This window comes from Filicampus tigris, chromosome 5 (genome assembly GCF_054856515.1).
Source record: "Filicampus tigris isolate MCC_2025a chromosome 5, RoL_Ftig_1.0, whole genome shotgun sequence".
Lineage (NCBI taxonomy): Eukaryota > Metazoa > Chordata > Actinopteri > Syngnathiformes > Syngnathidae > Filicampus > Filicampus tigris.
The window spans coordinates 6,264,467-6,282,825 of record NC_141221.1 but is presented as its reverse complement, the minus strand read 5'-3'; the positions used below and the strand labels follow the sequence as shown (position 1 = coordinate 6,282,825).

At 40.3% G+C, this 18,359-nt stretch overlaps 1 protein-coding gene across 2 annotated transcripts; it reads right to left on the bottom strand.

Annotated features, from left to right (window-relative positions):
- Positions 1–1,534: 1,534 nt before the first annotated feature.
- On the bottom strand, positions 1,535–18,301 carry rab3c (RAB3C, member RAS oncogene family). Of its 2 annotated transcripts, none has more exons than XM_086030975.1 (5): positions 18,174–18,301; positions 16,008–16,232; positions 10,097–10,215; positions 6,443–6,567; positions 1,535–4,564 (listed from the first exon to the last, which is right to left on the bottom strand). In XM_086030975.1, the coding sequence occupies exons 1-5, from the start codon at positions 18,189–18,191 to the stop codon at positions 4,374–4,376; spliced, it is 678 nt and encodes a 225-aa protein (XP_085887101.1). In that variant the 5' UTR covers positions 18,192–18,301; the 3' UTR covers positions 1,535–4,373. The 2 variants fall into 2 exon arrangements, with proteins under 2 accessions (XP_085887101.1, XP_085887102.1); XM_086030976.1 differs by lacking the exon at positions 18,174–18,301 and adding an exon at positions 17,697–17,873.
- Positions 18,302–18,359: the final 58 nt, after the last annotated feature.

Here is an 18,359-nt window from a genome sequence, read left to right as displayed (position 1 = left end):
GAGACGCTTCTTTTGACACATATACTGTAGATGCTAAACAGCCCTGGCCCAATGTAAACAGTCTGTTCTTTTTTTGTTGTTGTTGTTCTATTTTTTAATGGTATGAAAGGAATAACACAAACTGTAACTTAAAAAAAAAACAAGAAAATAAAAAGGTCTTCAGGACAATTATTTTTTGGGGTTATGTCTTTAGAATGCCAACTTGTCTGGACGTTTCACAGGACAATTCGAAATGTTATTTTAATGGAATTCTTGTTGATTGCAGTCTATTGGATAGAACTGTAGAGCATACGACTTTATGTATAAAAAAGTGAAAAAGAATGAAAAAAAAAAGTTTTATATGCAATGGATTAAATAAAAGCATGGGTTGATTCTGCCTAATCTGGGTATTATATCATGTTCTTCAATAAAATTATGCATATCATAAAAAATAAACATAAAATAAACTAAATTACACCTAGATCATTTTTAAAGAATTGCACTATATCCAACTTTCCAAGAAAAGCTCATTACATTCTAAAATAAAAAATAAAGCTTGAACTAAATTACATTTTTTGAATTGATTACAACATCCAATTGTTTGAAATAACACTAAAGATAAGTCTACAAATACATTTTTAAAACACATCACAGATTAACAAAAGAATTACACTATCACATTTAATGATCATAATGATAATACATTTTATTTGAAAGCGCTTTTCATAACACTCAAAGACGCTTTACAAAAGAATAAATGAATAAGACCTATAGTTTTTTTTTTTAAATTAAAGATTAAACATCTGATTTATTACAAATTCACACATCCATTAAAATAATACAATGGTAAAACATTGATTTATGTATAAACTTTTGATGTTTAAAATAAGAATTGTAATTTTAAAATATCATTAAATGTTCATAAATTTAAATGGGAATGTTACAGCAAGTAAAATGTGCATGTATACGAGTATTTTATGGCCCATGGGATGGCCTTGCCCATCTCCAGACGTCAACCCAACAGAAACCCTTCAAAGCAGGGGGTTGTAAACTCCAGTCCTCGATGGCAGCATGTTTTAGATGTTTCCCTCCTCCAAGCCAACTGATTCAAACGATCATCTTATCAGCAAGCTCTGCAAGGGCCTGTTCGTGATCCTGATCATTTGAATCAGGTGTGTTGGAGGAGGGAAACATCTAAAACATGCAGCAAAGCGGCCCTTGAAGACCGGAGTTTGAGACCGCTGCTTTAGAGGGAACTGAAGCTTTCACCAACAACTCTAACCCTAACTCCCAATTTTTTTTTTTTTTTACATTCCAATAGCATAATCACTAAGATAATGTCTTTCTAAATGAATAAGCCGAAATTCAGCAGGGCATCAAAGAATGATTCCTCTCACTGTGAAAGAAATAAACAAAAACGTAAACTAGAAGCACTGTACAGGAAGTGATGTGTGCAGGCTCAACACTAGGTGGCGCTGGAGATATGCCACTAATATTGGAGGCCCAGTCAGGATGTTGACGGCACACAGCAAATAAACACACAGGGCCCAAGCAAAACACTGAATTAGTTTTATTTCCTACTACCTCAAACACAACCTTCTCGCACATCTCGTCAGTTACGCAAGTCACCCTGCTCTGAAATGGACATTTTCACTTGAGATCCACAGTTATAATGTCTTATTTCAGGGCTATCCATAGCATCAAATGCTAACAACATACGCAACCACGACACACACACACACACGCACACACACACACAAAGTCTAGTTGATCCCTTAACAACAACACTACAGTTTGACACGACTGGGACGCCATCTCTTTTTTTTTCTTACAAAAAAAGTTTACCCAAACAATATGGCACACACACAAACACACGCGCGCGCACGCACGCACACACGCGCACACACACACACACACACACACACACACACAGCAGTCATAGTGGTGGAGAGACTATTTACAGGCTTTTAAAGTCATAAAATATTGCACTTATTGGCCCATTTGCACGTCACGGCGAGCGCCGCAAGCATGCTTTTTTAATCTGTTAACGTAGCATTAATATATATATATATATATATATATATATATATATATATATATATACACACACACATTTATTTTATTTATACTGGGACATGAATCTACTTGCAAGGTCATGCATTTTCCTGCTATTTCGTTGGCTATACACAACAAACAAACAAAGCTGAAAGGATTGTTTTTCTTTTCTTTTGGCACAAACATTCCATTGATTGCAAGTGTTCTAACAGAACCAAAAATGCCTTAAGATTGAAAAAAAAAATCCAATTGGATACAGCTCACGTTTGCAGTGCCCTCAGCGCCCACTAGCGGGAGCTCTTGCTCTATTAACATTCCCAAAGGAAACTATGGCTGTCAATTCCCCAGGCCCACCCCATCCCCAATAAGTGTGTAGTACCCTTACTCTGCTGTGTCACTGTTATGACATCTTAAAAGTCTATGCACATCCTGTCTTTTTAAGGTGAACATATGTTTGACTTTTTTTCTGCGGCATGCTTAAAAGGGCCTCGATGGTGGATGACACGTGGAGAAAATAAAAAAGGCAAATAGGAGTCAGGCCGTGTTGGATGCTAAAAGGCCACTTTTTTTTTAACGTCTAAAAACTCCCAAAAGGTTCATTCTCAAAAACACACAAACTCCTCGAGGAGCGCCCTATTTGGCAGCCTAACATTTAAAGGGGACATATGATGGAGATTTCACTTTTTACTACCTATATGTATCTAAATAGTTGGGTAAATGCCGTGCGTACCCAGTCATTAAGTGTGAAATTAAAGAACCAAGTTTTTTTGTTTTTGTTGTTTGTCTGGGAGCCAATCGTTCTTATTTTTGCCTTCTTGTGATGTCACAATTGACATAATTACCGCCCCCACACTGACTTTCACCACCCATAATTGGCAGCTAGGCTTCTAAAGCCAACTTTGTCATTAGATTGTATGGAACCTTGATCATGTCAAAGACAAAACGTAAGTAGAGCTGGAGAGTTAGCATGGATTAGCATTAGCTAACGTCGTTAGCAGCATTAGGCTCTGATATAATCATGCAGACTCAAAGGTTTGGCTAAGTTGTTGACCACTACAGTGATTGACAACAAGGAATTCAGTAGATTGTTGGTGAAGTCTTGTCTCCACTGTGAAAATGCAATTAGAACTTCATGGTTTTATGGGATAAGGTTAAATTCGCCAGTGGTGGCCATTCACTTGCTAGATTTGTTGCTAGTCGCTAAATTGGCAACACTTTGTTGTATGCCCTCTAGCCATCATGGTCACGGTAATGAAAGCTCAACTCTGCATTTGCATGTGACAAACAGTGTTAGCAAAGATTTGTGTTATCTAACAGTATTAGCAGTGTTAGCTTCCAATAACCGGCACATACTCAGATGTTCAGCTAAGTTGTCAATGCCTTAGTGCTGTCATGTAGCCACACAGCAACATTAATTGACAAATTTTAGTTTGGTGGCTTGGTGATTAAATGCTGCAGCCATGAGTTTAAGTGCAATGAAATCTGCATGGGGGTTTTCTTTATTGTGGGGGGGATATGGTTAAATTAGCCAGTGATGACAAGCGCAAATGTTTGCGTTGACTTCCTCTTTAAGGTTGTTTTTTTTCAATAGTCAAAGTTGCTAAATAACTGATAACTTTGAGTAGTCGCTTGCTTTATTGCAACGCACTTTACCCTTGTTCATGATTAAAAAATAAATGCATACATTTGAAATCAGAATTTGCACTAAACCGATGAAATGCGCCCGAAACATTAAAGTTGCCCACTTGATATTGTTATGTTAACTTGTGGATAACACCATTGCTATATTTGTTGCTTGTTACTTTATTGAAGGGGTTGGAAAAGTCACTAACTCGAGCAAAAAAGTTGATAAAGTGGCAACACTGAGCTCACTTTGTCTCGACACCCTAGTTCAGCCCCCGGTTGTCATGGTATGGAAAGCCATAATCGGCATTTGCATGAGACGGGACCGATTTGAAATAGAGTAAATATAAAGTGTACTGTATTTCTTTATCCTTTGGCGGGAGAACCTCAGAGATCCGTTTATTAAGACACCTGGAAACTTTTTTAAGATTGTGAAAGCATTTGCATAATATGTCTCCTTTAAATAAAAGTTACACAACATAATCTCTAAGGTGTTAGGTTTAGTTTGGATGCTTTACAATGAAGTGGACTACAAACATGGTGGTTATTGACAGTGTCTCTAAGAGCACATCCTGTAACTTCGTATTTGCTCGCGTTAGAAGGTGACGAAGGTTAGGCGCTAGTACGACAGCATTTTAGTATCTCTACCACTAAAGGGTCCAGATGGCGAGGGGAGAAAGGTTTGTGAGGGAAAAAACACGGTACAGTAAGTCAAACTAACAGTTGCAGCCTGGCTGCTGGAGGGGCGGAGCACTGTCTGTCAGTTTAGCAGTGGGCGCTCCAGCAGTAACAGCCGGGTCGCCGTCCAAGCTGTCGGACATCTTGTCACAAATGAGGTCGACGAGGCGCTCAAAGGTCTGCTTGACGTTGATGTTGTCCTTGGCGCTGGTCTCGAAGAACTCAAAGCCTTTGTCGAGAGTTTAACGAGAAATTTGTACATTTAGAATTGACATTTTCAGACACACTTTGTGCCATATATGCTGTAACCAACAAATACAGGTACATATAAACTGATATCTGTATAGTTTTAGCATTAGTATTCATTAAAAGACACTTTCTGCAATAGCTGCTACAACTAATAATTACAACTCAACAGACAGTATAGTCCTTATACTGCTTTAGTGCTTTATCACAACATTAGCATTCACATTAGCATTTCCTAATATACTCTCGGTTTATTAGTAATTTGATTTAGCATTCAAACTCACACTGCCTGCCATATGTGCTGTCACCGACAAATAAAATACAGTTTACTTTATATTGTCCTTATGCTGTTTTTGTGCTTTCATTACATTAACATTTAGCAGTAGCATCTATTCATGCTCACTTTCTGCAGTATGCTGTGGGCAATATAGTTTCATTTAGTTTGTGTAGTCTTATGCGGTTTGATATTACGTTAGCATTTCCTTACACACACACTTTCTGCTGTGTATGTTGTAACCAATAAAAAATAATGTTTATATAGTCTCTACGCTGCTTACATTATCATTTACTATGAGCATTTTCTTACACACAAATGTGCACATAGTGGCCTAACCAGTAAATACAGATCAACATTGCATACTCCAACTGTTTCAGGCTTTTAGCGCTTCTGTACTGTAGCATTTAGCATTAGCAAGTGCTGTCACTTTCTGCAAGATCTGTTGTTAGAAATAAATACAAATACGGTTTCATAGACTTCATTCTTATTTAGTGTTTTAATGTAAACTGAGCATTTGACATTGGCATTTCTTTTCACAATTTCTGTGATATCTGCTGTAACCAACAAAAGCAGATCGTTTCTACAGATTTTATACTGTTTGAGTGCTTAAGTGCTCAGGTAGCAACCAATCACGACTCACCAATTTTCTGAAGCTGAGCCATGATTGGTTGTTAACTGAGCCCTGAGTAAATGTGATGTCATTTTCAGTCAACAGAAGGGACAAAATGGCTGCCGCCTGAGATGGCTAAAAACACGTGAATTTTACTGCTTAACTCATATTTCACAAAATCAATATTCACCAGAATGCCATGTTTCGACTAGTGGGGCTGCGTAGAACATATTCTTGTCAAGAAAAGCTTGGGGTTGACTTCTCTTTAAGCATTACATTAGCATTTCTTTACACACATGTCATGTCATCTTCCAAACCGCTTATCCTATATAGGGTCGCGGGGAGTTGCTGGAGCCTATCCCAGCCGTCAATGGGCGAAGGCAGACTACACCCCGAACTGGTCGCCAGCCAGTCGCAGGGCACACATAGACACTGTCACTGAGCGGGAATCGATCCCACGCTGCCCGCACACAACTCAGGCGTGTGTACCACTACACTATCAGCGGACACTCTTTACACACATACTTTATGCAATATCTACTGCAATCAGCAAATACAAATAAATACAGTTTATATAGTATTTATACCGATTTGGTGTTTTAGCTTTACATTGGCATTTAGAATTAGCATTTCTTCCCATTCACACTTTATGTGATACCTTCTGTAACCAATACATATATAGATGAATTTAGTATATCCCTGATACTGTTATAGTGCTTTATCGTTACATTAGCATTTAGCATTACCTTACACAGACTTACTGCGATATCCCTGTGTTAATATAGATACATATTTCATATGGTCTTTATACAGTTTTTGCATTACATTAGTATTTAGAGTTAGCATTTCCTGACACACATTTACTGCAATATCTGCAGTAAATACAGACAAATATAGTTGATAGTATAGCTTACACCTCATTTGTAGTTAAGTTCAAGGGGCAACATGCAAATAAGGTTTTTCCTCACACTTACCCAGCTGTTCCGCCAACAGCCTGCCGCTATCCACCGACACCACTCGTTCCTCTTCCATATCACACTTATTACCAGCTAGCACCACTTGCGCATTATCCCACGAGTATGTTTTTATCTGGGTCGACCTGTGCACACCAACACAAGAATAGGATTCGATCAAACAACAAAGACAAGTTGTTTTTGGGTCACTGGACTGCACTCAATCATTTCAGCACGAACAGAGAGATGGGCAGGATGTAAAGCTGGTCCGCCATTTGGACAGGTCGAAGGTTGGGATTGCGTAATCCTTTATTGGTCAGATTGTTGTGTGAATCACTGCTGCTAGGGAAGAAAAAGTGGGTCAAGAGCTTTTTTGGGCTGAACATGCACACTGCACTCATTTGTAGGTTAATTTGTTTTTTCTTATTATCACAACTGATGCAAACATTTAGGCTAATATTACAACTGATACAAACATTTAGGCTAATATTCATCAAATTGTATCCGTGCAGACATGCTATAAGAGAGGTCTAAATTGAAGAAAGATGTGAGATAATAGTGGTTAATTTGAGCATTTTGTCTCCCTTCCAGTCAAAGTCAGCAAAGGTTTGATTATTTGTACATCTCTAAAAGATTATCCTGTGCAATTATCCCACAGTGTCGTGTGTGTTAAGAATGGTTCCCCACCTCTTCCCGATCAGATCGCAAAATAGTTTCGGCCAACAATCGTAAATGTTAAACCGGTTCAATGTTTATGATAGCCTATCCATGATATCCATGATTATGATGTGAATATATGATGTGTCTCTCACATTTTATGAATCAGATAAGATGTTAAAAATCAATATGTGTCACCGTGGTACGTCCAAAGTTAAATGCGATACAGTACCGTGATGCTGGTTGTGGTTGTTTTTTTGGGGTTTTTTTTTTTTTAGAAATTAAATATTTCAGTTCCAGGGTCAAATGGTCACCAACATTAAAAGATGTTGTTGTTGTAAAGGAATGTTAAACACACATCTACTTTAATGTGCGTATAATTGATATTTTATCATTTGTATTTCTTGGTTTGTTTGACTTGACTTGTGGTTTTTTTTCCCTAAATACTTTGCCTGCCGCTGCCATCCAAATTGTGCCACTTTCGGGCATTCGACATCAGCGGTTCCACAGTACTTGATCATTAAAAAGTCCTGCAGGCAAACAATGCATCAGTGTGTGTGCGCAAAACAGTCCCTGTGACTCAGTGAGGCGCATTGAGAGAAAGAGCTTAAGGAGCAAATATCTCCTTTGGTACTGCAGCCAGACTAAAAAGTAGGCCAGCGGACACTGCGGCCTCTGATAAACAGGAGAGCAAGGGAGTATAGAGAATAGGTGGCAAGATGGCCAGGTGTGTATGTGTATGTAGAGCTGTGTAAGATGTGACTCGCTTAGAAAGAGCATCTGTGTGTTTCAAATGGAGCGGAGGGCACTAGAATAGGAATATGTGCATGTCACAGACAGGATATGAAGACGTCACATGGTTTAATTCAGGAGCAGCTGAAGAAAGAACGGTTGCCATGGCGATGTCTTTTTTTGCTATATGTCGCAGGGCACAATGAAAGATGAAGCGGAATGAAAGTGAGAGGCACAAAAGTCGATACAGGGTGTGGACTGTATGACTGTATGAAATGTAGTGTAACTTAAAACAGGGAATGTAATGCATGATCACAGCAGAATGCGGCAGTTCAGCACTGTTTGAGTGTTTTATGTTCAGTTTTGGGCTCATGAAAGCAGTCTCTTTTGCGTCATTCAGGACATCTGGGAAGAAGGACATCGAACGTTCAATTAACTAACAAAAACAGAAATGGCTCATGATTGTGATTGTCTTGAGCTCCCTTTAAGTTTGTTTCTGTTTTTGTCAATATTTCTTCAGCACTTCAACTCGGCCAGGTTGTGCGCTTCAAATGTGCTGATTATTACAGTCAGCTCACATGCAGCTGATTCTGCATGTTAAGTGTCACGTGCCGCCATTGAAGTGATGAGCAAGGCATAGATCTCGGCCTTAATGGTGATTGTCAATCCATCAAAGTGCGTTAGCTTCGACTGAAGTGATTCACAAACTTTGCTCCTCCGGTTTGACTGACATTAGCTGCAATTACAAGAACTGCAAAAACCTGAAAAGGCAGCTTATTTGAAATGAGATATACTATATTGTCAATAGCACAGGTAGGCATTCCGTCTGACCAACGGTTCTGTCTACGATGGACGCCCGTTTTGTTGGCCGTTAGACAATAGATGGGAAACTTAAAAGAAAAAAACCAAAAGACGGACGAAGCAAAGCATTGAGGGAAGTGAATTTTCGTCCGTCTGTGTAATCATAACAAACCTGGTCAAGTCCGAACAGACCTTAAAGCCCATTATTGACGGACGCTCGTTTTGCTGAAGAGAGACGGAAACACGACCCAGACTGCATTGACTGTATATATACAGCAGGTGGCGGTATTCACCAAAGAGAGAAACGTGTTAGTCTGCCGACCATCCATTATCTGAACTGCTTATATAAGAAGTAAAATATGTACCAGTAATTTTGAATACACAGAGTTTTACAGCAAAGTTCTTGTGAGTTAAGTTTTACATTTCGATTTTTATTTTCGGAAATAGTAGGGATAGGAGGTTGTGGAACAGTATTTTTTAGGCCCACACTCCATTTCACAAGGTGGCACTAATGCACCAAAAGTTGTTTGACAACTGCTAAAAGACAGAAGAAGAAGATGAAGAAGCAAATCAGAATCTGAAGAAAAAAATTGTCATTTATTGTTTTTTCTGCTTTATTTCAGTTTGGAAGCACTAGGAAGCATTTAAATTCACCAGGATTGTATCTTTGGCAACAATGTGACACGGGATTCTGGTTAAGGTAAGCAATACTTTACCATTTTTATCAAATCCGTTCAGATAATGGACAGATGGATGGATGGATGGATTTTTGTATCTGTTGGACCTTTTTTTTCCGGATTAACAATAGACGGACTGGCAGACCTTTGAGGTTTACTGATGGAAGTGCAGTTAAAATAACATGATGGCGTGACCGACAGACGACTACAGCTTGAAAAATAGACAAATTGACGGATGACGGACCAGCAAATATTAGTAAAATGCCCACCTCTGGTCAACAGCATGTTTGTATCTGATGCTAATATAATTGTTCAGGTGCAATCATGTTAAAGAACATACAATAATCCTAGGAGAGTTGAACATCCAATGTTTAACACACTATTTCAAATCTCACCTTCAGCTTCAGCCTATTCCATTGTGATCCAAAAAAACCCCAAATCAAATTCATGACATTCAACTTTAAAGGTTCCTCTGTGCTAATGAGTCCATTAGGGCTTTCAAATACTGAGATGAACCAGTGTGTCTATACCAGTGTCAAAGCGTTTTTTCTTGGTTTGTTTGACAGGCAGCACAGTGACGTAACGTAGTGCTTAGCACAAAACCATCACAGTCTGGGTTCCTGTTTTCGAATCCCGACTCGAGCTTTCCTGTGTGGAGTTTGCATGTCGTCCCTCCGTCTTCCTCCAAAATCCCAAAACATGCATGTTAGATTGTGGCTAGTTCTGTGTGTAGCTGTTGCTTTTCGAAACCTCGCTTTGCCTACAACATAACAGCCCAAAAATAAAAGGCTAGCTAACGGTGACTTACCAATCCTGCACAGCGCCAAAGGATTCCTCGTTGGTGATGTCATACATGAGAATGAAGCCCATGGCGCCGCGGTAGTAGGCCGTGGTGATGGTCCTGTAACGCTCTTGGCCTGCTGTGTCCTACAAACACACACGCACACACACATGCACTGTTCACTGTCATGGGCATACATAACTGTCCATGACAATTTGATTACAGGAGAGCATAAACCGTATCGGACGCAATGCATGCATTTAATCACATCCACTGTGTTGTGTTCACCATGCAGACATCATTCTGCTGAGTGCCTCACAATAAATCTGCACTGACATAGAACAGTGACTCAATTTCTTCTCGCATCTTCTCGAAAAGCTCAGCCATGTGAGTGGGGAAACAGAACTTTAAGAGTTCAGTTGTATGACGATGACATGGTTCTGTAATGGCCGACAACTGTAATGGCCCTGTTTTTGGTAGGCAGGCCCCCCTTGTTATTGGTGTGAAAACAGTATCACACAGAACGTACAACTACAAGTACGGCCGACTACATCATCCGCAAGGGGAGATCTTGCAGATTATTCGACTATTTCTGTTCCCGCAATGTCAAGCACGGCGTGCGCACTGACCGCCTTGATTTTAATGCAAATGAGAGATGCCGCCGTGATTGGCCGGGACTCGGCTACGTTCCATCCCACAACGGCCCACACCACCTCTGCAAAGTCAAGCAAAATTCCAAAAGAAAGAAAAACCCACTCATGGGTACAGTTAGACTGCGCTCTGTGCTAGACTTGCGCTAGCAATGAAAATAACAGAGCTGGGCATCGTCTATCCGTCTATAACCTCTGGGAGGTATTTCCGGCCAACCCACATTGTCCCAGTCCCGCGTCGGCGACAGCCAATCGGCGTCGAGAACAAAATCATGGCATCTGTGGGACCGAAAGGTAAACAACACTGTTTGATTTTGTATTTTTTCTTTGTTTGGCTGCATGTCAGGATTGGGGCACCACCATGTGACATGGTACCGGTAAAGTCCGTTCTCGACGCCGTTTGGCTGACTCGGGCGGGTCTGAAATATAGACGGGAATTCATAGACGGACTAAAGCATAAACAAATGCCACACTCTGCAAAATAAGGCCATAAATCTTAAACCTGTTCAATAGTTTATGATAGTAAATGTTTATGCATCTGCCTAACACCAAGTATGGCCCAGCCCCAGACTAGGAAGCAACTGGTATTTTTAAGGGTTTGCATAATATGTCTCCCATGCACTTCATCACAGTAAAAAACGTCAAGGAGAAGCGTTAGCGTCTGCTATTTCTACTACTACCACTCCTGAACTCCCCAAAATCTTGAAAAAACAGGGATAAACCGCCAATCTGCATTTTCCATGGCTTACCCCGCCACCCAAAAAAATAATAATTTAATATTGAAAAAAATGTTGGAAAAATAAATCCATGACTAGGTGAATTGGTGCGGAATGGGGGACTACTACTACTAATCTTCTTTGCATTTTCTGGCAGTCCGAATGCCCTGTGGCACCACCTTGAGTACACTACTGAGTATAAGAGCAGTAGACACACACTTGACAATGTTTTCGTCATCATGTGTGGGGTTGATCACAATTTTGAATCTGTGACAATGTTAAAAATCTTAATGTGTGTAGCCTGCTTAAGATGTATAAGTGATACACACATAAATGCTGTCATAAAGATGATAATGTTCATTTTGGATTAGATATGGATAGAAACGCATAGCATCAAATTACATTTTGTTCTACCCACAGAAATTAATCGAAAGAAAAATACCCTACCCGTTTTCCTTTCTTGTCATGGTGTAAAAAAAGCCAAACAAAATGCAAATGCAAGAATTTCTAACTCAGATTTTATATTAGATGTCATGAGATTGTGTGCATGTAATATTGCGGTTGATAAATCTCCAGCCGATTGCATTAGAAAAAAAATGAATATTTGGTAAAATGATTTGAATTAGTTCAATTATTTCAGTAGTTCAATTAAAAGAAAATCTAAAGTATTAAGATGCACGTGCATTAACTAAAAATCAGTATGTACCTGGTGGAAGTCCTGCTCAGTGGAAAATCAGAACACTTGTGCAAAATCACCTTGGTAACAGATGTCAGCCGCTGCACCTTTTGCTCTGAAATCTCAATGAAAATGCTAATGATGTTGCTTTGATGTGCTTGATTGTATTTGAGGACGTGTGGGCTAGTGCGATTTGTTTACTCCTCATCCTGTTTGCCATGAGTTACATAACGGCAACCCGGGGCCTGCCGTTTGTGCTGGGCAGTTTGTTCCGCCCACAGCAAAGTGTGTTTTGCAGGGCGCGTCTGTCTCTGATTCATGACGGAGGATTTTTTCGGGCTGCTCCACTTGGCGCCGCTTTACCACGCTTTTTGTTATCTGTCGGCGTGCGTGTGGCTACGACCGCAGTGTGCTCGCTGTAGCTTGAGGCCCACTCTGACCTTCAATCTGTAGAGATTGATCTTGCTGCGTACACACAAGCACACACGCAGCGGTGACCTTTTAACCGCTTGGAATGACAGAAAAATGTTTACCAAGGACGTTTAAAAAGCGCCAAGGACAATTGTGCTTCTGTTGCCGGATTACAATATACGAGATGGTACTCCTGCTTTTTCTGAGATTCATTAGAGAAAACCTGAGTGCAGCACTCCAGTGATTTGTTCTCATTTAAAAGGCAAGAGAATGACAGGAATTAAAAAAAAAAAAAAAAAAAAAAAAAATTCAACTGCTGAGTCGTGCAAATGAAAAGCTGGGCTTGATGCTCACAGGAAATCAATACAAACAGCTGACACCATCAAGTGGAGAATGGTTGGACGGAGGCGTTTATTTTTAAGGGTCATGTTGTAAGATAAGTGATGTTAAAAGATGGTTTCAAAGAGTACGGTATACTTACAGTTTAAACTATAGGTAATTACAGGGCCGTAGCCATCATTTCGGAAGTGGGGGGACAAATTGTTCAGGAGTGAGCCAACTTTTATGAGTGAAAGATCATCCTCTCGAATACAATTGCTCCACTCCATTTTGGCTAAAGAACTATAGTGGATATAAAAAGTCGACACTCCCTGTTCAAATGCCACTTGTGTGTGATGTTTAAAAAAAATCAAATAAAAAAAATCACACCCAGATAAATCGCTTCAAATTTGTTTCCCCGGCCTATAACATGTACAAATAACCTGTACTGCTCAAATTGAAAAATCTCTAAGCTTGTTGAAAGGGGATCTAAAAAATAAACAACTGTGATAATGTGGTTGCACAAGTGTGCACACACTCTTTTGTAACTGTGGATGTGGCTGTGGTCAGAATTAACCAATCACAACTCAGCTTAAATAGCAGTCAACACACACCGGCCACCATTTAAAATCCCTCTGATTAACCACAAATAATTTTCAACTGTTCAAGTACGCTTCCTGACCTTTAATATTTTGTTTGTTGGCCAATATTTTGTTGGCCGGAAATTTCAACCTTGGTTTCATCAGACCATAACACATGTGCTTGTGAGATTTAGTTATGGTCCAAAGAAAGTAAGGTTGTAGAAAAAGTTTTGAAATGATTTATCTTGGTCTCATTTTTTAATATTACAAAAATCTGGCATTTGTACAGAGGTGTGTCGACTTTGCCTTACTTTAATTTGTCATAAATTGGCAACATACAACGTGTAACAGATTTACTTAACTTAAATTTGCAGGTTGGTTTGCTCAATTTTTATTTCATTTTCTGCCATGGCCAGAAGGTAGCATCTATCTCATCTGCTACTTTGTGATTGATTGTCCATGTGGCGACTTGTCATGCTACGCTCAAGGGCAGTTTGTAAAAATGGGTTACGACATGTTAAAAAGGAATTGAAGTGTTCTATTGCCTGTAAAAGTGCGGAGGGGACGACAGGGACATATTCAAAAAGTGGAGTAGATGGTCCCTCCGGGTCTGCTTCAACCACGCCCCTGGGCATTTAAAAATATTTGTGAGATGGTGGCGGGGGAAATCAATTACCTGGAGCTTTTTGATATTGGCAACAAGACTCAGTCCCGATTACTGTATTATTTTTGTGCTAAATGACAAAATACAGAAAAGATCCAATGAGTCGCTGTCATCCGGCAGCCGTTACATTAACACGGGCCTACTGCAAGTGTCAGCTCAGTCCAATTAGAAGACGAGCAGACAGTTTCTTGAAAGCAATAAGGACACTTAATTTAGCGATGAAAATGCACACATCCGACTAGACGGTCATGACGCTGTTGAATGCCACTTTAAAGAGTTGATTTTTTTTTTTTTTGAATGTCAGGGGCTGGCTAATTGCTGCAAAATAGTTGAACTATGACAAGAGATCACATTCTCGACAGGAACGTTAACCTTTGGCGTGAAATTCAAAAGAAGGGAAAATAGGCGAGCGAGAAAGAACGAGACAATGTGCTTCTGTAACTCTTAATTAAAAAAGCTGCTGATCTGCTTCACTTCCACACACACTTCCACACACAGGATGGTGTCAGTGTGTGTCCTTCCCCTCCCGCCGGGCACCAAGCTAACACTTACTCGTCTCCTCTCAGAAATGTTCAGACATCCATCTGCCTCGCCACTTCAAATGAATGTCAAAGCACAATGACAAAACGCATGATCCCTGGAGATGACTTTTTCTAAAATCAAAAAACAGAGCGGATGTGACACACCCTGGTAGAGGTTTTACAGATTATTTCCCCCCATTTTATCCTGTTTAGAGTCCTCGGGAAAACAGCCTATCGTAACAGATTATAGAGTGTTTTAAAAATGGGGAAGAATGTCCACGCATACCAAGCAAGCCCGATACACACAATGACCATAGCATGACAATAAATTTGGGTGCAGACATAAGGATCATGCGTGTTCTTCATGTTATTACAATTAAATCTCTCGACTTATTACCTAGAATTTCATCCATCAAATCTAAAGTCTTGCAAGATCAAACCTTGCATAGTACCTGGACTGACCTGTGAGACGCAGCAAACCACAGCTAGACTGCCAGGAAATAAAAGAAGAAAAAGTGGGGTACATATGTACCAATTTTACACATCATGCTTCAAACCACATTTCTATTGTAATACTAAGACTGACCTGCGAGAGGCAGAACAGTGCCACGCGGCAGGCAGACTGACAGAGAATAAAAAGAAGAACAAGTGGTAGCACTCGTAGTAGCAGCAGCAGCAGTACTGTACAAATAGAAGAAGCTAAGCTAACTGTTATCTCACCTTGTAACTAAATTGTATCACAACGTTTATCTTTTTTTTTTTAGGGTGAATGACTTTGTGATCTTAAGTATCGAACAGGGTTAACATTTATGTTTGTCGACCCTGGCTATTTTCTCAAGTCGATCGGGGGAGGGGGAAGAAAACAATCAATCTTTAACACACCTCACACCACAGGATAATCATTCAGGATAGCCTTCTACAGACATCCAATAATCAAGCCCTGACTGATTTTGAACAGATGAGGGGAGGGTGGGTAGAAGATCGCGATCAAATTAGGCCCGATTATTTGTTGGTTACGCTTCCATCTTCTTCAACCAGTTCCCGATTGGCTATTCCTGAAAGACTGCAAATAACCCAGCAATGTGTTTCCCTTAAAGATCTAAAATCATCCCTGGCTCTTACTGCACCCATCTTAAGAGACAATGAATTCACAACTGATTCTAAACATAAAGTCCTGACCTTTCAACTAAATGTACTGATTGATTGATCAAGATTAGAACAGAGGACACAAGATAAGTGGAGATAAGATCAGATACAAGGGCAGTGTGAAGCGTAATCTTCCTTTTTAAAGCTAATGATAAGACTTTCGAAAAGCCTTTTTTGGTTACAATCATTGGGTTCAATACCGGGCATGACACGGCACGACAGGGAGGGGCCCGTCAAAGCTGGAGCATTTCGTACCCATATTTGCAGCTTGATCCTCTTGTCGTTTTTGTACACCGTCTTCACCTTGAAGTCGATGCCCACGGTGCTGACGAAGGCCGAGGTGAAGGCGTCATCGGCGTAGCGGAACAGGAAGGACGTCTTGCCCACGCTGCTGTTGCCGATGATCAGCAGCTTGAACATGTAGTCGAAGTTTTGGTCACCGCCCTCCCCTTTGCCTTTCGCATCTTGAGTGGCAGCCATCTGTAACGACAATGAAAAGAGGATGAGAAAGTCGCTATTTAAGGACGTACTCAGCAACACCATGAAAAGGATGGAAAGGGACTACATTTTTAGGCATGAAATGGCTTTCATTTTTTAGTCTTACGCCATCTACCAAGGAGTGGCCGGCTGGCTAGCATTCAGGTGGACAAACAAAGACAAATCATTTTTGTTAGCAGTTCAACCTTGGCGGATGTCTGAGTGTCATTTGAGTTTAGTATAATAATATTTCAAAGTGAAGTTTGTTGTCGTTCTTGTGATTTATTTGACTAAAACATGTTATGACCTTTTCGCTGAATACATTTTTTTCCTCCTAACATCACCTTTTATTCTTATTCTTGTCTAGTATTGTGACACAACAATTCATTTTTTGTAAGATTGTCTTTTCTCTCATGACATCCTTTTTTTCCTCAAAGCATTACAGATTTAATCTTGTACGGTTTTTTTTTATCATAATGTTACAACTTTTTTCTCCGAACTGTATTTTTTTCTTGCTACATTTTGACTTTTTCTCCTAATGTGTGGACAACGTACTTATATTATTTTTTTAAATGCATTTTTTTTTTACTAATGCTTGAGCGTATAAATCTAACACTGTTACTGTGATGACAAATATTGACATGTTATACTGTACATGGGCAAAAACATGTACCATCATCATCAGATTTAGAAACTACAAAATTGTGTTGTTTTTGGTGCCAATCTGTTTCCCAATTTTTTTCGTGTTTGTAAATGGATGAATGACAGGCATAAACTTTGTGCACTATGTAGGTTGTCTCTTTATGAAGTTCAGTAAAGGTGACATGCATTAGCTCATAATTTTGCATATGGTACTGGCTTCTCACTTCGCGGAATTTGTCAGGCACAATGATCCAAAATCCCTCAGTATCATCTGTTGTTCGTTGGACTCTATATTCCCTGCCCCTAAGGCACAGTCAATAACTAAATGTTTGATGTAAACACAATAACCTTCGCTACGTTTAACCTGCTCGTTCCTACGTCAGCAACCAGCCACCTGAGATCACACACATATGCGCACACACACACACATATGCACACATATGCACCCCCCCCCCCTCCACACACACACAACCAGTCATCTTTGCTCCAAGGTGAACCGTGCAAGCAAAAGCACCGCATTCACTGGTGCCAAACATGTGCTGCAGCCTTGCTATCATTTTAAAAACAGAATAATATAGCGTGTAGTATTTTTGCGTCTTCTGTGAAAAACACATTATTGCAAGGGCACACTATAGTGGAGATGTCATTTATAGATGCCTTGTGTGTATTAATGTATGAATGTCAAAAATGACATGTTGGGAATGGAAGAGGAGGGGGATAGAGAATGATGGTGGGGGGATGCGTACCGGCTAACGCTAGCGAGGTCATTTTATGACGAATTATAAGCCATTCAAAGAAAGCTAGTAGACATGCTGACAAACAAACCTGTCTCCAAGGCCCTTGGCTCGGGTTCAGTCTGTGTCAAAATTCTCCTCCTTTGTTTTATTAAATGTTTGTTTTTTCGTCTTTTTTCCTCTTCTCCTTCCCCCCTGCGTGTCGCTCGTTTGCTGTGCTGAAGCAATTTCAGCACCAGGGAGCTGTTCCCACTTTCCACCACCTTCCCCCTCCCTTCTCGCTTTCCACCACCCCGCTCCCTCCCGTCGCGTCACGAGCCTGTTTCTGACGTCATCCACCGTTTAACACAGTGGGAGTTGTAGTTTTCTCAAGGTTCCTACGCGGAAGTGCGTCCAACGACGGAATGGGTGAGCGTTGACTACAATTTCCAGCCTGCAACGCGGTACGTGCGTACACAGCTGTGTGATTTATGATGGCGACGTGGTGAAAAGAAATAATAACCCTGCGGCTTGCGTGTCATAAATACCAACTCCGGATTTTTTTTTGAATAGCGTGTGTCTTCCTTACCTTCCCGTACAAGTCCATTGTATCGTCGTTTGAATAACAAAAGATATGCAACAACGGGATGATATGTTATTGTATATGGGGTGGAGGGCGCCTTTTTGGAGCTTGAAGCGGTCTGTGATAGGACGACTGGCCGGGCGAGTGTGCTCATAGGCTGCCTACGGTGAGTGCCGCCCACCCCCGTAATAG